The sequence below is a fragment of the Rhamphochromis longiceps genome, linkage group LG23, assembly GCF_057381845.1.
Source record: "Rhamphochromis longiceps isolate RC_006_pf linkage group LG23, R_longiceps_female_GT1.1, whole genome shotgun sequence".
In the NCBI taxonomy this organism is placed as follows: Eukaryota; Metazoa; Chordata; class Actinopteri; order Cichliformes; family Cichlidae; genus Rhamphochromis; species Rhamphochromis longiceps.
The window spans coordinates 6,220,945-6,231,494 of record NC_140578.1 but is presented as its reverse complement, the minus strand read 5'-3'; the positions used below and the strand labels follow the sequence as shown (position 1 = coordinate 6,231,494).

The 10,550-nt window shown below is 39.2% G+C and overlaps 1 protein-coding gene across 2 annotated transcripts; it reads left to right on the top strand.

Annotated features, from left to right (window-relative positions):
- The first annotated feature begins 2,995 nt into the window (after positions 1-2,995).
- On the top strand, positions 2,996-10,047 carry LOC146641115 (cytochrome P450 2J4-like). 2 transcript variants are annotated; one of them, XM_085397916.1, is made up of 9 exons: positions 2,996-3,253; positions 3,748-3,884; positions 4,001-4,131; positions 4,386-4,546; positions 5,830-6,006; positions 6,103-6,241; positions 6,430-6,617; positions 8,856-8,997; positions 9,474-10,047. In XM_085397916.1, exons 1-9 carry the CDS (start codon positions 3,053-3,055, stop codon positions 9,647-9,649), a joined length of 1,452 nt encoding a protein of 483 aa, XP_085254042.1. In that variant the 5' UTR covers positions 2,996-3,052; the 3' UTR covers positions 9,650-10,047. The 2 variants fall into 2 exon arrangements, with proteins under 2 accessions (XP_085254042.1, XP_085254041.1); XM_085397915.1 differs by having other exon boundaries at positions 3,748-3,907; positions 4,001-4,150.
- Positions 10,048-10,550: the final 503 nt, after the last annotated feature.

Here is a 10,550-nt window from a genome sequence, read left to right as displayed (position 1 = left end):
TCATGCAGCTCAGCGTCATTTAGGGTTCATCGTTTTTTTGTGGTCTCTAACCTTTTCCAGTATCGACTGTATGATGTGTGTCATATGACAGTTTCCATTATCTAAAGGTCTCTGCATGGCTGAAAGGTGCCTTGAAAGTGTGTCAGCAAATTCAAGCAGTTTTCAAAGACATACTTTGCCTGTGCATTGAAGTTTGCTATTCTCATTAACAAAAAGCCATTGCAACAGTATCCTTTCAAGTGTGGAAACAATGGCTTGTGGTCTATTTGGGTAATGAAATGTACAGGTTAAAGTTATTTTGGGAGCGCTCTATATGCCTAAACCACAGCCAAGCACTCCTTTTTGATCTGTGCATGTCTGATTTTGGTACCTTTTAAGGTGGCAGCCTCCCTCGTTGTCCATCGTGGTCCTATAGGAGAATCCCTTCCCAGCTTATTGCACAGAAGACTTAATTATTATCACAAAGGCTAGTACGGGTGCATCAGTTAAGAAAAAGGACCTTTTAAATCCTAGACCTTTGCCAGACATGCGTCACTGCCTGGTTGTGTGTTTTCTGCTAAGTCATTCAACTAGTGACCCAGATCATGTACCACACCCTGAACAGCTCTGTGGTTTGTGGTAGCTAAATGTTTCTCATGCCACTATCTTTTGTGGCATCAGACCTGACACAGAAAAAGATGCGCATGCACATTCACACCAGTATTGTACTTTCACATCACGAGCATCCACGTGTCTCCTTGGGTCTGGGCATTGTAAATTTTGTCGTCAGAGGGTTAACGCAAGCCGTCGCTGTGCTTTCATGGGTATTGTGACCACAAAGTTGTCCACAGAAAAACTGCACTACATAGGTTAACAGAAGTCACCCAGGAATTCATGGTGTAAAAATCTGGAAGAATGGAAAGTCTTGTGAATTTGTGTGCTGATGACTTGCTTGTCTGAACCAACAGTGTTTGTCCCCTATCTCCTGGAATGTATCAAATCATTTAGCGTGCTGTCGGGAAATTCAGCTGTAGTAAAAGTGAATTTATGCCACTCATAGATGATTTGGGGGTACATTTCTGATTTTTCTGCTGTTCACATTCCTTGTTCTTAAAACTCCCTGTAAACCCAAACTCTTGAGGACTCTCTTATCTTATCCATTTTTCCACCAGTGTCATTTATTTAAAAAACAAAACAAAAAAACAACTGGTTTAATAGTTTGCATTTTCATCAGTCATATTTTTATCACTACCTTCAAATCAGACATTTTGGATGGAGCTCTGTTCCCAAATTCATGCTTTTTTTAAATAAGTCATGTTTTTTATGACCTCTTCTCAATGCCACAAACTCCCAAACATTTAGCTTCCAGTTTTCGTTATGGCAGTTAGCACAACCATGTTAGTGAAGCCTTCACCAATTAACTGAAGTGTGATTTCAGATGAACTTTCAAAAGAGAGCCTGTCCAGTATTCAAAGGTTTTTTGTCAATTCCAGGTTGATTGAATTTAAAGTCTTGCATAAGCTCCACTACGCCAAGACTTAACAAAACATTTGGCACTGTCTCCCCCATGTGTGACAAATGTGGTATTGCAAAAGTGTCAGTGTCACACATGTTGTGGTCCTGTCCAGATATATTTGGCTTACCCAAACAGTATGGTGTGTTCATTAACCTGGAGTGTAATCTGGAGATATTTGGCTCCTATGATGGGACAAGAGCACTCCCATTTAATCAAAGACAACTTCTGAGGGAAGGCATCATTGCTGCTAAAAATATTCATTTTGCTGACTCCATTATTTATCTCCTTGGTTGGGTTTTTGTATTTAAAAAAAAAAAAGGATAATGAGCATAGACATCCGGTCACTGTATGACAAACCACAGTTCTGCTAATTTGAGTAGCAGAACTAGACGTTTCATTGCTGTTTATGGTGCCTTTTGGAAAGAGATTTTTGACATCTCTTTGTTTTTTTTGCTGCACATTTTGGCAGAACAACCCCAGGACACAACTTTGGGGTGTTTTCACCTCCCTCCTTCAGAGGTTTTCATTCTTGGCACCTGCTGGAGAGCAGCCCAGTCTGGGAACCACTTGTTGTCCCAAACCTTACATCCTCTATGCCGTGGCACGTTAAACCATCAAGTATAAGCTAAACACATCTATTTCTTACAGTGTACATTTGTCTTTTATTACATTTTTCATGTCAAGCAGTTTCTGTTTCACCATTGTCTATTTGTATTATGTTGTGAGCCAGCATGCTGTTTGATTAAACCTTTAGACATTACATACACTATTATACTGTATACAAATATAAGATTCTGACATTAAACTACACACTTTTTAATGATTCATTGTTGAGCCCTGACTGTGAAGCAGTTTGAAAGACCTTCTGTGGTTTTAAATGTGCTGAACAAATAAACGTAGCCTGATATGAAAATGTGTGTGTGAGTAACATATATTCATCTTTCACTGAATCCAGTTTGGATTGATCTAATTCTTCTTAGCCTGATTTCTTTTAAGTTCACACTGCTATCAGTCGGAGGTGCCTGCCCTGGGCATTTCTCAATGTTTGTATTGTGCAATACGGTTTTGTGTTCCTCAGCCATTACCTGGCAACAACACAGTTACAGCACAATACAATGCCCATGTATGGTGTGTTCATTAACTTGGAGTGTAATCTGGCCATATGTGGCTATTATAATGGTGCAAGAGCACTCACATTTAATCAAAGACAACCTCCAAGGGAAGGCATCATCACTGCAAGAAATATTCATTTTACTGACTTCATTATTTATCTCCTTGATTGGGTTTTTGTATTTAAAAAAAAAAAAAAAGATATGGGCATAGACATCCGGTCACTGTATGACAAACCACAGTTCTGCTAATTTGAGTCACAGAACTAAATGTTTCACTCAACTTAGGGGAGAAAAACAAACCAAAACCTTGTTTCTAACAACTAGGAGTGTAATCAAGGCTTTATCTGGACTTTGGGCTGGGTTATGTACTCTCGGGCATTGGGTTATATAATATTCTGTCCCTGTAGCTGAACACTGAGTTACTTTTGCATAACAGAGTAAAGCTATGGAGAGAATATACAGCGTGCTCGGCCTGGAGTGGATTGACGGCGGGAGCATTTTACTATTTGTGTGTGTTTTCCTGCTTCTGACTGATTTTTTGAAGAACAGAGTGCCAAAAAACTTTCCTCCTGGACCGTGGGCTCTTGCTTTCATTGGTGATCTTTGGTGTATCCAACCTGCCAGGCTTCACTTGCAGTTCGCAGAGGTATAGAAATAGCTTTATTGCTGTGTAGTCGAAAATAAAGGGTCAGAAGCGTAAACAACACTCAGCTATATCACACTGCACTTTTTGCGTATTGATTTAAGTAAATCAGTAAATGTGAGGTTTTGTTTTTTAAAAAAAGTCCTAAACATGTCAGGTAAATAGTAAATTATTAACTTAAATGCAAGATAGCCAAACTGAACTCTATTCCAGATTCCCCTTTGTTCTCTTTACTGGGGGTCGGGGTGGGGGGCACAATATTGATACATGCTATTAATTTTATATTGTTGATTAAGTAATTTGTCCTCCAGATTTTAAAAAAGGGTAACTGAAAAATCCAACCAGCATTAGAAATTATACTTTTAAATAGATTTCAGCAGCTGATAAGAAACAGTTAAACTTGGGGGTTAAAACTGAAATGGGCAATCACATGACAGTGACTTCTTAAAAAATATGTCCACTCAGTGGTCAACCACAATGTCAATGCCTGTGTTCAGTTTGCAGAGAAGTATGGAAACGTTTTCAGCCTGCGACTATTTGGTGGAAGAATTGTGGTCGTGAATGGCTACAAGTCTGTGAAAGAGGCCTTGGTACAAAAAGGAGAAGACTTAATAGATCGTCCTGTCATACCCATATTTGAACTAGCAGGAAACAGAGGTGGAGTTGGTTGTATTTTCATATTTGAAGTTGAGCAAGATCAGGCTCAATTTACACCATTTTGGAGTTAATGTTTCTGTATGTTCCTAAAAGGTCTTGTGATGTCAAATGGTTATCCATGGAAGCAACAGAGGAGATTTGCTCTTCACACTCTCAGAAACTTTGGTCTGGGCAAGAAGACCCTGGACTTATCCATCCAGCAGGAGTGCCAGTACCTCATAGAGGCTTTTGCAGATAAGCAAGGCACAAAAAAAATTAACTCACACTACCTTCAACTTTGAAGACAAACGCATGCACCAACAGCTACATACATTGTGTACTTAGGTATCATGACACCTGTTGCATGCGATTCATATAACATGCGTTGTCCAGTGACTCATCATATTTGATGTTTTGTTTGTGATGTTTTGGGTCCCAATTTTCTTTATTATTTTGACATGATGCAAGGGTTCCTCAGTCTTTTTTATGTATTTTACAGGAAAGCCCTTTAATACCCAGTCACTGATAAACAACGCTGTGTCCAACATCATCTGCTGTTTGGTGTTTGGGAATCGATTCGACTACACTGACAAGGAGTTTCAGTCTATTCTCCAGAAATTCAACAAGATTATGCATTTACAGGGAAGTTTGTCAGTACAGGTGAGAATACATCCAATAATTTTATTCATTATTTTATTCTGTAACTAAAATGTGTTTAATTTGAAACATTGCCGAAGAAATTTTATTGAAAACGAATACAGTAATGTCAGTCTACTAAAACTAAAAGGTGCGTATTCAAACTATGAGTCATGTAAATGTACACAAATATTATTGTGTGAAATCTATTTTATGAATCAAAGGTAAAAGTACTGATCTGGCACTAAAATTGTCCGTGTTGCTGATATTGTTAAAATTAACCAGTCGTATTTTTGCTGCAATTGTAGGATCCATAGTGTAAAAGTTTACACAGTCACCAAACAAGCAAAAGATTATTTTATGTTTGAAACATAAATCCCATTGAAGTTGCATAAATAAGGACATCCGACTTAAAAATCAGCTAAATCAGTCAACAAGCAGCCAACAGTAGCTTTATTTCCAATCCAAAAATTTCTGTATGACATGAAACTGTTGTTTCTAGTTAAGGGGAAGTTCTAACTACTTTTTGTTTAGTTAGATTAGGCAATTGAATTCAGCTCTATTTACAACACTATATCAACAGTCGTCTCCAGGTGCTTTATGTTGTGAGGTAAAGACCCCTACAATAATACAGAGAAAACACCTAAAGGCAGATGATCCTCTATGAGCAAGCACTTGGTAACAGTGGGAAGGAAAAACTCCCTCTTTACAGAAACAAATCTCAGAAAGAACCAGGCCCAGGGAGGGGCCACCACCTGTTTACATTGCCTTACTCTAAACCTACTCACCCACCCCTGTTGCTTGTCACGTGTTTTCATGGTCTTACGATGTGAAGATTCATGTGCTTCTGTGATGAGGAGTTTTTGTTTTCTGTTCTCATACTGATCCCCTATCAGGAGCTCAGTCTGAGTACAGTCCTCTTTTTTCTCCTCCATTGCCCTTTTGTCTCGTACATTTCATTGTTTTTCTTTACGCTACCTGTTCTGACCTGTCTCCCCAATGTGATTTTTGTTTAATGTATGTATGGTTGAAAATCTCCCGTGACCGGTTGGGGGTGACTGGAGGGAGGACAAAATATACATTAAAGGACTAGTGTGGGGAATCTGAAAGGAGGTCAAGAAATTTATATCTTCACTTCTTAAGAGAAAAGAAAAACAACCTCAGTTCTTGTTTACATCTCCTTGTGTTTTGGGATCTAATATTTCATGACATTTGAAGGGGTTTCCAAATATCTGTAGTTCTTGAGTTATCTGGTGTAAAAGCCAGTAGTCAACAGGTGTACCTGAAACTGTCTTCGAACTCTGTAGATGTACAACACAATGCCCTGGCTGATGAAGTGGATTCCTGGATCTCACAAGGAAATATTATTTCTGGTACAACAGTTAATTGAGTTTGTAAAGGTAAAGGTCAATGAACACAAAGAAAATATTGACCCTTCATCACCAAGAGATTACATTGATGCTTTTCTCATAGAAATGGGAGAGGTGAGTAAAGTGCTCCTTGTCTGTTGTCTACATTTCTAATAAAATGTGTGATTTGTTGGCATGTAACACATTTTTGATCCTCTCTCACACTTATAGAAGGAGAACAAAGAATCTGGTTTTGATTTACAAAATCTGTGTTTTTGCGCTCTGGATCTTTTTGGTGCTGGAACTGAAACTACAACCACTACTTTACACTGGGGACTGCTTTACATGATCTACTACCCTGACATACAAGGTGTGTTTATGAATCACATCCACCTTTACTACATATTTTCTAATCAATTTGCCATCTCTTTATATTCTCAGGGGGTCCCTAAGAGATCATATGTATTGTGAGAGGATGCGTGTAAGATGTGTAAACTTTCCCTGTAAGTCATCTATGCTGCACACAGACTCACATTGTTTCCTGTTTTCACTGTGCAGAGAGAGTCCAGGCTGAGATAGATGCTGTGGTTGGTTCATCCAGACAGCCCTCTATGAGTGACAGAGAAAAAATGCCCTATACTGATGCTGTCGTTCATGAGATTCAGAGAATGGCCAACATCATCCCCCTCAATTTGGCTCACATGACAAGCAAAGACACCACACTGGATAACTATGCAATCCCAAAGGTATACAGTTCATATGTTATTTCCCAAGTGAGGTTTTTGTCATTTTTTGAAATGACCTATCCTTTTATCAGATAATTAAGAATGTTTTTAGACAGATTAAATGTAATAATAATAATCAAAACCAAAAACATGCTGGGAATTTGGGTATTTCACTTAAAGTACTAAAAATCCTCCTTTATACGCCAACTCTAGAGGCGTATAAATATATAAATACATTATCTCAGGAACTTCTTTAAGTTTCTTGAAGATTTTTCACCTCTCATCTGAGAAGCTTCTGGTGGAGAGTCCCGGATTTAAGCCATATTAGGAATGTCCCTTAAGAGGGTCACTGGCCCACTATTGATCATCTGCCTAATCACATGAGCCAAAGGTCTGAAGTACACTAGGATGAGGTGTTTGGAGAAGTCTCTCCTGAGTTTCTCTGATAAAGGGATGATAGGAGATGACAGTGCTGACAATGCTATTCTGTTTTCCTTCTGTTTCTCCCTAGTTGATGTCTGACCTTTTTTACAGTATCTTTGCTGATTCGATAACCACATGCTTTAAGAGCGTTCGTTACATCTGTGTGCTCCTTCTCTCTCTCTTGTGGCTTGGAGGGAACATTTTCTGCCCCGTGTTGCAGGATCCTTCAAGAAACTTAGAGAAGTCCAGTCGCTTTTCCTTCCAAGTGCACTAGATTACCATAACCTGGATATTGTCAAAAGTAATTACTTACTCATCCAAATCACTAAATCAAGGTCTTCCTGGCACTTTAATGGCCACAGGTGTATAAAATCAAGCACCTTAGCATGCAGACTGCTACTACAAACATTTGTGAAAGACTGGGAGCTCTCAGGACCTCAGTGAATTCCAGCGTGGTACCGTGATAGGATGTCACCTGTGTAACAGGTCCAGTCATGAAATTTCCTCATTACTAAATATTCCACAGTCAACTGTTAGTGGTGTTATAACAAAGTGGAACCAATTGGGAACGACGGCAACACAGCCATGATCACATAGTGGGGGCCAGCAGATGCTGAGGCGCACAGAGCACAGAGGTCATCAAATTTCTGCAGAGTCAAACAATCAATCACTACAGACCTCCAAACTTCACGTGGTTTTCAGATTAGACCAAGAGCAGTGCACAGAGAACTTGATGGAATAGAGCTGCAGCTGCAATCTTGACATCACCAAGAGCAAAGGAAACCCAACAGATGCACGCTGCGAAAAGCACACTGCCACTGGACTCCAAAGCAATGGATACGTGTTCTCTGGGTTTGTCAGGTGCCAGCATTGTGCCAAGTGTAAAGTTTGGTGGAGGGGGGATTATGGTGTGGAGCTGTTTTTCAGGAGTTGAGCTCTCCCCCTTAGTTCCATTCAAAGGAACTCTTAATGCTTTAGCATACAAAGAAATTTTAGACAATTTCATGCTTCCAACATTGTGAGAACAGTTTGAGGTTGGATCCTTCCTGTTCCAACATGACTGTGCACCAGTGCACAAAGCAAAGCCCATAAAGACACAGATGAGCAAGTTTGATGTGGAAGAACTTGATTGGCCTGCACACAGTCTGACCTATAGATAGAAAGCCTTTGGGATGAATTAGAGCAGAGATGGCAGGCCAGGCCTTCTCATCCAACATCAGTGTCTGACCTCACAAATGTGCTTGTAGAAGAATGGTCAATAATTCCCATGAACACACCTTTAAACCTTCTGGAAAGTCTTCTGAGAAGTGTCCAAGCTGTTATAGCTGCAAAGGTTGGGCCAACATCATATTAAACTTTATGGATTAAAGATGAGATGTCACTCTACTGTAGCACAGGACGGCAAGTTCCAACATTCGAGGAGGGCTCAGAGTAGATTGCTACTCCTACCTGTCAAAAGAAGCCAGTTTAGGTGGTTCGGGCATCTGTAGGATCTGTAGTACTGAGTGATGTGTCTTAGGCATGCCCTGTCAGGAGAAGGCCTCGGGGTAGACCCAGGACAGACTGTAGAGATTATGGATGGATGGATAATTGTGTAATGTAACACAATAATCCATTTAATAGCCCTGCTCTTTAGTTATAGGAATTAGCTTCTTCCATGAGCTGATTTTCCACCAACTAGCAAATTAACACAATTAACAATTGCACATTTTATTATTTTTGACATTTTTAAGTTTCTAAATTCTTGAGAATTCTTGATTCTGTCCAAAACTTTGTTTCAAAACTTGCATTGGAAACAAACTAGTAAAATCATTTACTTCAATTGTATTTTTTCAGGGTACCATAATCATAACTTTACTGCACTCGGTCCTGTGTGATGAATCGATGTGGGAAACTCCACACACCTTCAACCCTCAACATTTTCTGGACCAGGATGGTAAATTCAGGAAGAGAGAAGCCTTTATGCCTTTCGCTGCAGGTTAGTCAGTAGTTACTCCACATATCCTGTAACACAGTTGCATGTTTTTTATGGGTATGTGTTTACAGGGGCACTATAAAATGTTATAGCTTCGTGGAACACCAGAAAGGGTTCAGATAGGAAGCAAAACACCAGTTTTCCCACAAAGACTCTGATCTGTTGAAGACCTTCCCTGATTGAAGTGCATATGCATATGCAAATTTCATAGCATTAAACTTTAACCTGCCGGGTTCCTAGTACAAAAAGTGTGCATTTTTTTTTTTTTGTGCTGGCACCCTTCTTTTAAATAAAGAAGAGTATTTCCAGTAATGTGTCCCGTTGTGTGCTACACATGAGATATGGAAAGTTTAGCCAGTGTCCTGAAATGCTTTTCCCAACATTTTACAGACTTCATGTGTGAAGAACTACAAAAATATCTGTGAATTAAGGTGAATGTCCTTGTGAATGAAATCACTCAACTTCTGGTGTATTCGTAGGTAAGCGTGTGTGTCTTGGGGAACAGCTGGCCAGGATGGAGTTATTCCTGTTCTTTACCTCCCTCCTCCAGAGATTTTCATTCACTGCACCTGCTGGAGAGCAGCCCAGTCTGGAGTTCAAGTTGGGAGTAGCTCGGGCCCCCAAACCTTATCGCCTCTGTGCTGTACCACGATAAAGCAATAAATGGCACATAAAATGCCATGTTTCTTTGCATGTATCTTTATCTATCTCAAATTTGAGGGTATAGTTTATTCAGGAAGGAGGGCTTTCTGCAATCTAAAATATTCAAGTGTGCAAAAGTAAATAAAACAAACTCCTTAAAAGAAATCACTGGTATGCAATTTCCTGCAGTCGCTTCCTCTGCACATTGTCTTTGTAGTTAAAACGCGACGTCCTTGAATAAACTGTATGTTTCTCATTCAGACCGCTATTTGTTAAATTTCACACTGTGGTTTTATTCTGAGGTTTGGAAGTTGAAAAAAAAACACAACGTGCCGCTCTTTACTGTCGCTCTCTTAAAATCACTGTAGTTTAAAGATTGATTATTAAAAAAAAAAAAGTTCTGTGGAGCATAAAGTTTATGTGAAAGAAAATGAAATGTCAATAAAAGGTTGAATCATTTAAAAATTTGTGTATTTTTTATTTATAGTATTTGTGTTAAGAATACCAAATTTTGTCATGTCACTTGTGAAAAGTAACACTTTCAGAGAGTTTCTGAATTTGAACCATGAACATGAAGGAGTATTAATTCTGAAAACTGCCTTAAACCTCAAGCCACCTTTATCTCACGAACATGCACCCCGTCAAACTTCTGGGTTTTCCCTGTAAACCGTTTGAAGTTACAGATGGAAAATATCTTGTGAAAGAAAATCACAAAAGCCAAGCTAGCTAGAGACTTTTAAACAGTTGAGGCTGAAGTACTTTGCGGGACTACAAACGCTAGCAAACGGGCTCAGTGAGAAAAGATGTTCGAGTGCAAATCGATTTCTCTAAAGAGTTCTCTGTAAGTTTCTTTTAAAATTTTTCTAAAACACATTTAAGATCCAGGATGTGTTTAATTTCCATGTCACTGAGCA

Bases quoted from the DNA above. Each gene is read 5' to 3' on its own strand.
- LOC146641115 (XM_085397915.1), top strand. From the start codon at position 3,053: ATGGAGAGAATATACAGCGTGCTCGGCCTGGAGTGGATTGACGGCGGG. The intron at 3,254-3,747 runs GTATAGAAATAG...GCCTGTGTTCAG, and splicing joins TTCACTTGCAGTTCGCAGAG to TTTGCAGAGAAGTATGGAAA. The intron at 6,007-6,102 runs GTGAGTAAAGTG...TCACACTTATAG, and splicing joins TTCTCATAGAAATGGGAGAG to AAGGAGAACAAAGAATCTGG.